General features: G+C 38.2%; 1 protein-coding gene across 2 annotated transcripts; it reads right to left on the bottom strand.

Moving 5' to 3' along the window:
* pdcd6ip (programmed cell death 6 interacting protein) lies at positions 1-12,259 on the bottom strand. Of its 2 annotated transcripts, XM_083524044.1 has the most exons (19): positions 12,119-12,259; positions 11,402-11,628; positions 8,215-8,263; positions 8,027-8,096; positions 7,778-7,905; positions 7,502-7,655; positions 6,773-6,873; positions 6,249-6,380; positions 5,891-6,113; positions 5,314-5,437; positions 4,737-4,914; positions 4,493-4,604; positions 4,184-4,353; positions 3,810-4,058; positions 3,473-3,607; positions 3,016-3,110; positions 2,685-2,805; positions 2,394-2,602; positions 1-726 (listed from the first exon to the last, which is right to left on the bottom strand). In XM_083524044.1, exons 2-19 carry the CDS (start codon positions 11,605-11,607, stop codon positions 555-557), a joined length of 2,628 nt encoding a protein of 875 aa, XP_083380170.1. In that variant the 5' UTR covers positions 11,608-11,628; positions 12,119-12,259; the 3' UTR covers positions 1-554. The 2 variants fall into 2 exon arrangements, with proteins under 2 accessions (XP_083380170.1, XP_083380171.1); XM_083524045.1 differs by lacking the exon at positions 12,119-12,259 and having other exon boundaries at positions 6,249-6,365; positions 11,402-11,723.
* Positions 12,260-12,707: the final 448 nt, after the last annotated feature.

The following is a 12,707-nucleotide window of genomic DNA, read 5'->3' on the forward strand; positions in this document are numbered from 1 at the left end:
TTTAGCATTAGACAGGCTTTAATTATATAATAAGAGAGAAACAAAAGGTTTCTGTGAATGACAGGTACATGTCAGGCATTTTTCACTGTTAAATTTAACTGTTCCATTCCCAAAGTGCTGATTGTAGGATAAAGTGAGAGAGGTACGATTACAGTCATATTACTTTTCCCCTAATGATTATCTTCATCCTCAGGGTATTAAAATGATCTTCATTACCTTTGTTAGAGTATTTCTATTCAATATTTGTTACAAAAATAGGTATACACAGCGGCAGGCAGGCAGCCAGCAGCTTGACTCTGGGTATGAGTGGGAGAATTAGGAAGCTCAGAAACAGAGCACAGCATCTCTCTGAACCATTCAAGAAAGTGGGTGTGGCTTTTCAGGGAAAATCCCATTGGTCCTTCTAGTGTTTTATTCTCTGCCCACAGAAAGTCAGGTGTTAAAGGCATGAAGGAGGAGGGGTGTGTTAGAGATTAAGTATAAGAGAAAGGAGTGATAATATATCAGGGGCAGCATGACTGTAGCTGGCAATGTGGGCTTAGAGAAAATGTTGCTTATTGCTGGGGATAGTAGGGCTGTTGCTGGGATGGTTGTTGAGGATAAGGGTAAGGCTGCTGAACAGGAGCACCTCCAGGGTAACCAGTCTGCCCTTGAGCCTGATAGGGCATGTACTGCATGTTATATCCATATCCATAGGGATTATACCCCATCGGCATTTGATAAAACCTGAGAAGAAAAAAAAAATTGTGTAATTTATAAGATTATCAAAGTCTCATTAGGAATTATAAAATATAACATTTTGCTCAACTTTTTGTTCGTTTGGTTAACGGCACAAACATGATACGCTTTCAGACATTATAACAACAAAAGATAAGTAAAAATGACTGCAACGTTTATAAATACTGCTTCAAAAACAAAAATATATATTTACAAAGCCGATTCCAAAAAAGTTGGGACACTGTACCAATTATGAATAAAAAAAGAATGCAATAATTTACCAATCTCAAACTTATATTTTATTCACAATAAAATATAGATAAAATATCAAATGTTGAAAGTGAGACATTTTGAAAGGTCATGCCAAATATTGGCTCATTTTGGATTTCATGAGAGCTATACATTCCAAAAAGGTTGGGAAAGGTAGCAATAAGAGGCTGGAAGTCAATTAAGTCAATTGGCAACATGATTGGGTATAAAAGTTTGAGGTTATCATCATCATCTACAGTGCATAATATCATCCAAAGATTCAGAGAATCTGGAACAATCTCTGTGCGTAAGGGTCAAGGTCGGAAAACCATACTGGATGCTCGTGATCTTCGGGCTCTTAGACGGCACTGCATCACATACAGGAATGCTACTGTAATGGAAATCACAACATGGGCTCAGGAATCCTTTCCAGAAAACATTGTCGGTGAACACAATCCACCGTGCCATTTGCCGTCGCCGGCTAAAACTTTATAGGTCAAAAAAGAAGCCATATCTGAACATCCAGAAGCGCAGGCGTTTTCTCTAAAACTGGACTGTGGCAAAGTGGAAAACTGTTCTGTGGTCAGACGAATAAAAATTTTAAGTTCTTTTTGGAAAACTGGGACACCATGTCATCCGGACTAAAGAGGATAAGGACAATCCAAGTTGTTATCAGCGCTCAGTTTAGAAGCCTGCATCTCTGATGGTATGGGGTTGCATGAGTGCGTGTGGCATGGGCAGCTTACGCATATGGAAAGGCACCATCAATGCTGAAAGTTATATCCAAGTTCTAGAACATGTGCTCCCATCCAGACGTCGTCTCTTTCAGGGAAGACCTTGTATTTTCCAACATGACAATGCCGGACCACATACTGCATCAATTACAACATCATGGCTGTGTAGAAGAAAGATCCGGGTACTGAAATGGCCAGACTGCAGTCCAGATCTTTCACTCATAGAAAACATTTGGTGCATCATAAAGAGGAAGATGCGACAAAGAGACCTAAGACAGTTAAGGAACTAGAAGTCTGTATTAGACAAGAATGGGTCATCATCCCTATTCCCAAACTTGAGCAACTTGTCTCCTCAGTCCCCAGATGTTTGCAGATTGTTATAAAAAAAGAAGAATGGATGCCACACAGTGGTAAACATGGGCTTGTCCCAACTTTTTTGAGATGTGTTGATGTCATGAAATTTATTTTTTCCTTAAAATTATAAATTTTCTCATTTTAAACATTTGATATGTTATCTATGTTTTATTCTGAATGAAATATTGCAATTTGAAACTTCCACATCATTGCATTCTGTTTTGATTCACAATTTGTACAGTGTCCCAACTTTTTTGGAATCGAGTTTGTAGAAGCAGCCTTCTAGATGTCATTTATGAAGCGGAAAATGTATATAGTTATGGAAAAAAGCTTATATACCCAGGATAGCCCTGATAAGTGGGGTAGGGTGGTCCTTGAGCCTGTGATGGTGCATTGGGTGGTGCCACAGGTGGGGGATTAGAGCTGACAGAACTCAGGGCTTGGCTGTCAGGCACTGAGCTGGTGGTGCTGCTAGTGGCAGCTTGTGTACTGAAGCTGGGTGGTGGTGGTCTTGCTGGAGGCTGGGATTTAGCCTGTGGCTGCAATGACAGAATAACCATTTAAATCATAACCAGAGAAAAGTATTTATTTGGTTTTCTTATTGGATGGCAGTTCTGACTGGATGCTCACAAATACGGTCCGGGGAGCAGGGGTGGGGCCTCCTGCAGCTGGGGGCGGGTTATTGGACTGGTAAGCTGGAACATTAAAGGAAGGAGCACTCGGCTCGCGAGCAATGCTCTGCTGCAACTCCCTGTCAATAAAACATCAGTGTGTGAGAAATTATACACTTAATTTAACCACCTTCAAAAAGCCTTTTATATATAAGAATTTATTTATTTATTTTTGTGTGCATTTGTTTATTTAAATTTTATTACAGTTTAAGTACAGTAGAGAGAATTACAATCTATCCTAATGTCTGCACCTCTGGTTTTCTTGGACACACACACAGAAAGAAACTTACTTGAGCAACTCATCCCTTTCAGTCTTTCGAGCAAAAACGATGTCACTGCACTTATTCTGGAACTTCAGCAGGATCTCAGTTAAATCGTTGTAGAACTGTTTGGAGTAGACAAAGAAAAAAAAAAAAAAAGAGGAAAGGATTTGTTCAATTTCAGTTATCACTTAAATGCAAAAACTAGGGACGCAAATCAGTGTTTAAATATCTGGTTAGGTGCCAGTATTCGAATGCTGTAATTAGGGGTTTAATATTTTTGTCAAAGGTAGTTGTGTCTGCTGCTATCATAGGAAGATAAATGGTTGAATAGAAAGTATATTTAATCACCCCACATGACATTTTTCCCCTCTCCTAGTGGACAACTGAATATCTGTTCATTAGCTCTACCCTAAATTAAATCGGCATTTAAGAAATCGGAGCAATGTGTGACGGTCATAAGAGAAACCCTATGTTTGGGTGTTACCTTAGTGCCTTCTTTGATATTGGAGCTGATTTCAATGTAGCTATCATGAGCTGAGGCCAGTTTCTTCAATACCTCCTCCCTGTGGTTAGCCTCAGAGTTAGACTGCTTGAGTGCTGAAAACTCTTGATGAGATGTCTGTGATAGACAAGCAGATATTAGCATATCAAATCAATCCACATAGCTCAGTTTCAACTACTCAATTAGTTCATTTCTAGTGAACAAAGGAATAGTCAGTTTACAAAGAATACAGATGTGTGCTATAATAGCCTGCAGAGTGCATAAACATAGTCTTGGGGCTATAGGGTTGCTGGGCCAAGGCTCCTGCTAAAATATATACCTGTACTTGCGCAAGTATGTCCTCTTGAGAGCGGAGGTTCTGCTGAACACGCTGTGTGTATGTGCCATAACGAGTGTCCAGTTCTCTAGTGGTGAGAGCTTCCTCATTAATGGCTCCATCTTGTGCCAGGGCAGTGAGGAACTTTGTTGTCATGTCAAAGGTAACTGCCTTAATTTCCCCTTCCAGAACTTCACGATCCTGTTTGATCTCATCAAGCTGGGCTAACTGAGCCTTCAATACATTCACCACCTAAATAGTGTAAAATTACAATAATAGAATTGGTTCCTATGTATCAATATATTCAACAAGCCACAACTAATGCTGTTTAAGTCAAGTCATATTTTATTAGTGCCAGCCAAAAGAACAACTTTTACCTCACTGCCCTGAAGAGTCTTAGCAGGGTTGGCTGAAGGAATGGCAGCGCACAACTCGCTCTCCGATTTGCAGAGGAGAGTAATCATCTCACAGTGAGTGTTATAACGCTCTTTTACCACCTGATCAGCTTGCACAGCCTTGTCCAAAATGTTTCCAAAATTTCCACCTTCTGCAATAAGAAACACACAAGCAATTATACAAATTAATTACTTTTTTATACAGAGTATGAATGCTAAATATTCAATGTGTATTTGTGTGCAAAGAAAGGTAGACCAAATCCTCAAATTCTCTTGTTTGTCTGTGTTTACCTGCTCTGAGGGGTTTGTACAGGTCTCCAGATGCAGTTCTGTTCCACCGCTGATTAAACTTGGCTCTGAGCTCATTGTCAGTTGCCTCCTCATCATTCAAAATCTTAAGAGACTATTACACCAAAAGGAGAAAAACAATAAACTATAATAAAATGAACTATTGACATGCCACACACACACACCTCATAAAAATGATATGAAAATGTAAAAGGAGGAAAAGAAAGGGAGTACGAGAGAAATCCACCTCATCCAGTATTTCTCGGTTTCTCTGTAGCAGTTCTGGTAGATCTTTGATCAGCTGCTCAATGCTGTTCAAGCCTCCCTGTTGGATCACGGCACGACTCTTCTCCAGGATGGACTGTGGCACTGAATCTCCAGAAAGATCCTCTATTGCTGCAGGCAGGTTTAGAGAAGCTAACACCCTGTAAAATCAAACAATATTCAAACAGTTAATCAACTAACCATTTTTAATAGAACCTATTTTCATCATTTTCATAATCAATAGCATTTTTATATTTATCAATGTTAATTTTCAATATATGTAAGTTTAACTGGCTAACTTGATATACCACAATGCATACTCTCAGTATAGCATAGAGAGAGTGGAATATGGTAAAAATAAATAAATAAATAAATAAATAATAATAATAATAATAATTAACTCTTGCAATCTGAAAAAGAAAATATTTTTAAATAACACACAACATCTACACAACTTGATTCAGTGAGAAAAGGACCAGGTTGTTCAGCTGTTCGCTGTACACTATAAATTACAAAAGAACGAAAACAAAACAATCCAAAACCAAGTTTTAAAAACTCACCCATTACAGAGGTTGGTCGCCTCCCTCAGACTCCCCACAAATCTGTTGACCATATCGGCTCTTCTGGAATTAGCTATGCTTACAGACTGCTGCACTAACATAGGCACCATCTTCTCAAAAATATCTAAAACAATATAATCAGATAGGAACAATTTAAATTACCTCCAGCAAAATGCAATGAATATTCATTTATAAATTAGCCTGCATTTAGTTTATTTCTTGTGAAAGCACGGTAACGTTTACCATTACCACTTAAAGATGTATATTGGCTTTTTGTTTTGATGAAAAATGGTGCTAAAATGTATACAATGCACTTTATAATCTATAAATCATCACACATACAGGAGTTATTAAAAAAAAAAAAAAAACCAGTTAAATATGGAACAGCCTTGTTTGTGCCCTTTTGAATAGGAACTAAACAACCACTAATCAACCCATGCATAAGAACTGGTTCCAGAAAGTTTTTGAAAATAGATTAATGCTTTCCTGCATTTTATATATAATCTAGATTACATTAGGGGTGTTCTTTATAGTGTAATGTAAGGTTATTAACATAATCTGTCAGTCTTTGACTCACCTGCAAACTTCTGGCTGAGTGGTAATTGAATGGTGGTTGCCTTGACAAGTGATGCCTTTCCAATGTGCTCCAGGTCTTTTGCCTCTGGTACACGATCATGGTAGATGAAGTCATTGTCTTTCTTAGCAGCTGTGAGAGCACGGCTGATTTTATCAGAGAGATCCTTAATGTTCACATACTCATCGTAGCGTGATGCTACTGTCTTAACCAGCTCTGTGGCATGCTGCACAACAAAAACAAAACAAAACAACAACAATGAGCCAAATAAAAAAAAAAATCGAGACAGACCCTATAAACTGAAAAGGTAGCCCATAGAGCAAACAATGTTAAATACTTCTATTTTCACCACAGCACTCACCTGAAGACGTGCAATCTCCTCTCCAAATTGCTTCTTCTGTTTGACTAGTGCTGACTGATGGAGCTCTGCAGTGGCTTGCATCATGCAGTGCTTGGCAGCCAAAACTGGAAGCACTTCCTGGAAATAAAAATACTGACCAGGGAGAGGCAACCACAAACACCACAGCAACCACAAACAAACACCACGAGCATCCACAAACGAGCACAAACACACAGCACAGGGTGCAGAAAGAGAGAACAGAACAGCAAATCAGCACGCAACCTTCAGCAAACATCAACCAAACCATCACACAACTCTCATGCAGCGTTCACACTCACAGATCAGTGGGAAAGACAAAGGCAGAAACTGAAATTCTTAAAGGGTTTGTGTGTCTGTGTGTGCCTAAGGTAAAGACTAATGGCCAATAAAGACATAAACCTATATTAGTTGCATCCAGTGTGTGTTAGTCTTAATGACATACACAGTGTTCACATAACCCCTAGTGGATACATCTCTAATAGCAGAAAACTCTGCTTCGTGCATACCTTGGGCAGGTTCTCTTTGTACTGGCACTGCTTGAAAGCGTCACCATAGAAATCTGCAGCCTGATTGGCTAACTTAGCAATGATGCCATCTTTCATCTTGTCTGTTGAGAAAAAATAAAGGCGAATAAATAATAGAAGCCAACTACTAAACCCACAGAGGAGTGTGAAGTGAATTCATTTCTCTTATAAGTGCGTTTTATAGAGGTTAATAAGAGTGAAAGATACAATAATACAGCAAAATATAGAGTATAAATAGATATAAATATTCAATCTCCTAATTAACTTTTTTTTGCTTTTAATAAATGCTGCATATTTCCGAGTTTGAATTGTTTTTTTTGTTTTGTTTTTATTAGTATATAGACACATTTTATCTCCACTAGGTAACAAAATGCTTATACTATTATCACTTTTGATGCTACATTGGCTATCGTAGAAAAAAAGATTATTTTTGGCGCAAATAAAATATTGTGCAGCTGGTTATTATGGGATTTTCAGCCAAACAATACATTTCTTCTTTACTATGTTCTGGTGTAGCCAATATGGGTAATGCATTTATTTATTTATTTTCTTTCATAAGCATGCACCTTGAACGAGATCATTATTTAATTACATACATACATACAAATATTTATTTATTTTTTTACATTACAACCATCTTAAATATCTGTGTGTACAATTGATAATGAGGATGTATTTGCCACACAGAGAAGTTACAGCCCAGGTACACACCAGCAGTGGCTTTGATGACAAAGACCTCCTGTGCTTGGCTGAGCATGATCTGACTGAGCGTTCCCACCGTCTCTGGAGAAATATCCATAGTAGGCTCTCTATTAAGAGCAGACAGCACTGTGTCCTTTATGTGTGCAAATGCACCACACGCCAGCTGAAAACAGAGGTGACAGGGTTACAGATGCATACTCAAAAAATAAATGGATTCATGGATATGGTTAATAGATATGGATAATGCCTAATCTGCTGATTTAGGGTGAAAACTTAAACACTCACCTGGTAGTATTTAGCAGCTGTCTTAAGCCCTTCATCATTGTCCAGGTTCTGTTCAGAGGCAATCTGACTGGAGAGTGCCCCAATGTTGAACAATACACAGGTTTTCTCATAGCCCACACTTGCCAAAGCTGAAAAACACAAACTGTACTGGTAAAACTAGTTCTTTATTAAACCACTATTTATGTCACCGTGGTCAATATTTTACTTTACATTATTGCATTTGCAGCTGTATGAGACAGTGAAACTTACCAAGTTTAACAGAGCCTCCAAATAGGGATCCTTTATCAAAAGCATCTTTCCATGTGAATGTTAGACAAAGCTGTAAGACAAATTACACTCGGTATATATTCGGGGCAAGCGCTAGCGCATGTGCATGTAATTCATTTTATCATGCGTACATTCATGCAGCCATGTATGTATGAATGTATAAAAGTTACCTCTGAGAAAGGAAACTTAGGCTCGACTGAACATAGCTGATCATAGTACCTACAGAAAAGGGAAAGAAATGTTACAACATAAAAAGTATGAAATAAAAACAATTCTGAAATAAATTAAAAATTAAAAAGAATTATAGCCATCATAAAAATACATTTAATTTTAGATTCAGATCTGATGATGACGATTGTATCCGGCAGATCCTACACTTTTATCAGATCTGGTTTTATTTGTTGTGGTTTTCCTCTTTTTAGGTCAGGTTTCACACTTATATTTATCACAGAAAAAGCAGTACAGCGGTCCCCCGGACCTCGCGGGGGTTACTTTCTAAGACCCCCTGCGAGTTCCGAAAATCCACGAATTTTGGATGCCCCCCGCAGCCCCTATGGTACCTTAGTGAATTCATCTAGACATTGTCAATTTAATACAATAATGTTTTTTTTTACATTTTTGTATGATGTTTGTTAGTAAAACATTGTTTAAAATGTTATTCCTAACGTTCCTGAACATTCTGTCCTGCTGCAGATTCCTGCGTATTTTAAGATAATCCGTAACTTGCTGTTAGTTGGGTTCCAAATGAGAACCCGAGATTTTTCCGAACCGCGAATTCTCACAGCGATGCCCATTAAATAGAAAAATTTTATACTTATTGTCCTGTGAGCTGAGTTTTAGGATTATGTGTCCAAAAAGATTAGTACATAATTATTTCCAACAAAAAAAGTTATTCTGGAAAAAATTCATGCCTATATGTTTTACTGTAATTTAATTTGCCTACATGTAATCTAAAAGCTAATCGACTTGCTCCTAATGGCTTGTGTTTAAGCAAGTTTTACAGCATGAACTTTTCCATCATTTTCTTATTCACTTTATAGAGTGTTTCTACATGAACCTACTACGAAACAGAAATATATCAGCACAACACACTGCATATTTATCATCAATGACCAGTGAGAAAACCAGAAACACCCATGACTCTCGCAACTTGAGCTGAAATGAACAGACACAAAAGGCTGACACTCAAGCTCATGTGACTGCGTGTCTTTCGAAACCTTATGACGTAATTTAAACAAAACGCTAGCACAAAAACTGTGATCTACACTGATTCATTTGACATGGCATGTTGCCAAGCTTGTTGACAGATCAGAACGTTCCTGTATACGTTCTTATTTTAAGCTGCTCTTACTGAATCATTACATAGCTCCTTGATTGGGATTTCCACTGAAAGCATGACCTCTGAAAATAAACACAACACACCCTCTGTGTTATAATGCGTCCATTATACAGCAAGACAAGGCTCAATTGCTCTCCACATGAGGGAAAAGAGTTGGAAATATAACATTTTCTCGAGTATTTGACAGCATAAATTATTTATTATTCAGCAGCAGCGAGGAAGAGAAAGGCAGTGAGACAAGTTGGGAATCAACACACATTAGTGATGAGTCACTGCAGCGTTTCGTTTTCCCTGTCAGTGTTTTCACAACACAGGCATTGGCAGCCCCATTACTGCACCTAGTGTATCTCTGGAGTAATGCTACACGTTTTTTTTTTTTTATTATACCTGCACCAGACAATCCGTTTCAACTGAGGTTTGAATAGCTTCCTTGTTATTTCACGATTTCTGTCACATATAAATACTCTAAAACCATAAGCAAAAAACTGAAAAAGACAACTCACCGAACAGCACTGATGTTTTTGTTTAACAAATTAGGACCTCATTTCCTCTTTTTGTTTTTTCCAATCATGAAGAAATTTAAATTTATTTGGCTTAAATCCCTATACATGGTTCTTCTTTTTTATTGCAGGACATAATTATTTTAACAAACATAAGTAATTTTAAATTTAGGCTACCAGCTATTACATTCCTTCAACAGAAATGGGAAACAATGCAGATTCATGAATGGTCATAAATGAGCAAACTGACAATTGCATCACATTTTAAAATAAATTAAAAGTATAAAATACAATTGAAATGATGGATAAACCTTCTGTGGGGAAAAGAGGGACACATTTCTAACAGGTATGATCCGCATTGATCCAGAGGACTTCCTCTTTAGACAAAGGGGTTGAGAAGAAGGCGTCACACAGCTGAGCAGGATCTATATTTATAGAAGTTCTGACGCCTAAAGAAACGGTGGCATTTTTAATCAGATGTTGTTTAATCAGACTATCTAATCTTCTTCTAATGGTTTCACATGGCATGACGTGGCTCAGGAAAAAATATAGAAAGAATGTGTCATGGAAAAACAGGACCTTCACACAAGTTATTTTAGTAGATGTGTAGACCTGCTCTTTTAGACATGATATAATAAAGTAATAATTTTGTTTTCAGTGCTTCCAGCTTTCATGCATGCATGCATGAATGTTAAACAACCCAAAGTAAAGTCAATATTAATATATGAAACCAGTGTGTTTATCTGACTATCAAAAACTAATCAATAATGCGGGAAACTCCTAATGAATTATTCTCAATACTATGTGTATATCTTTATTTATAATTATATATATATATATATATATATATATATACACATTTGAATATAAATAAAAGATACACACATATAGTGTGTTGCTTTCACTCACACACACACGGCTCTCCTCATGCTAACTCGCTAAGTACCTGGCTGCGGTGCTCGAGGTTTAGGTGTGGCGTTTTACTCCACACATTAATAACAAAACAATGTCCTTACATTAACAATAGACAAGATTTTAAAAATCCATATTTAAGCATTAGATGTTTTGTTTAAAGAATAATGAGATGTTCGAATAAAACCTCAACCGACTTATAAACATTTCCGTAATTCAGTACAACAAACAGAAGTGAACGGCGGGTTATGCTAGCTGGCTAACACACTGGCTAGTTCGTGGCTAGTTTGGTTAGATCACCAGGCAGCCCAGACAAAATCTAACACCGACAATAATATATCACTTCTTTGTAGTAAATATGTAATTGTGCAAAAACTTAGCCTGAAGTTTTTACAGGCTAACAAACTCAGTAGCAGCCTAAAAAACCCCAGAGCACCGTTTATCTGCATCACATTACTTTAGCTAGAAGTAATGAAGCAACGGACAAACCCAGATCTGTTACCAGGGCTGTTTTTTGTTTTGGTTTATTTTTATTTTACAGAAATGTCACCAGATAAACGTGTAAGCCAGCGGTGCAGTTAGCTCGCCAGCTACAGCGGCACTCACCGCAGAAGGATCTCCAGCGAGCTCTCGTGCTTATCCAGCGGCCTCCCCACGGCACTTCTGCGCAGCTTATTCAACTCGTCCACGGCGCGCAGATACTCCGTCTGCTCTTCACCCGCCGGGTACGCGGTCGTGATGAATTTCGACAGCGGTTTCACCAAGTCGACTTCTGAAGACTTCTTCAACGGGACAGAAATAAACGTCGCCATTTCGGCCCGCAGGAACTGTAGCTTTATAGAGAAACAGAGGGGGGGAAACTCACAGCGGACACAAAAAACACAACGGCGCCTTTACTTCCTCAATCTGCCTGAGCTGTCAAGATATTTTGCGTATTCATCTTTGCGAACGTCAAACCTGCGCAGGGACTTGCGCAGCGGCTTGCGCAGCAGAGGAAAACTAGTTGTACCGGGCTCCTTGGGTGCGCAAACCCCTGCGCATGTTTGACATTCGCGACGCCTTGAGCATGTCCAAACTCATACACAATAACGTGCATATCATATTACTAGTATGCATATTATATGATTTTATAGTGGTTCAAAAATTAGGGGTTTGAAACCCAACTGGTTTTTAGGGTTATTATTATTATTATTATTATTATTATTACTATTATTATACAATCTCTACCAACCAAATAAGTTAAATTTGATTCGTCACCAGTTGTACGGCAGCAAGAAAGTGCTTAAAGTAACTCATGACCTGAATGGAAAAAACATGACGTACACAAAATGGAAGTCGCTGCCTCCAAAGAAAGGAAACTTCCTACTCAATTCTCTGCCTCCGTATTTACAAGCTCCCCTGGGAAAAGTGGCAGCATATAACATTATAAAGATCTGAGGCATGAGGTTTTGGATTGACAAATAAAGGAGCGCCTCCTATGACGACACCTGTGACGACACTATGGCTTCATAAGAGCTGCAGTTTCCTGTTTACCCGGTTCAGATACTTTTGGAGACAGAGAGTCACCAACAGTTATAAGTAAACACTATCACAGAAATTGGTGATGCTGAGTTCACAGAGTTCATGCAACAAATCAAAAAGTAGGCAGATGCTGGACAGGACCTCCCACCCCTCCTAGTCCTAGTCCTGAGGACATCTTTCCAAAAGACAACAATGATACGATCACTGATCATTATGCAGTGTTGAAAGACTGGTCTACACAAAAAATAAAATAAAACGTCTTAAATGCTTACTGTTCACCTAAGCAATTTGTCTCTGCTCTCTTTTGAATGTGAACTGACAGACACTTGATTATGACCAGAAGCCCCCTCGTCTCAGACTAATATTGTAGGAGGACATGTAAACCTAAGTT

The sequence above is a fragment of the Silurus aristotelis genome, assembly GCF_946808225.1.
Source record: "Silurus aristotelis genome assembly, chromosome: 21".
Classification (NCBI taxonomy): Eukaryota; Metazoa; Chordata; class Actinopteri; order Siluriformes; family Siluridae; genus Silurus; species Silurus aristotelis.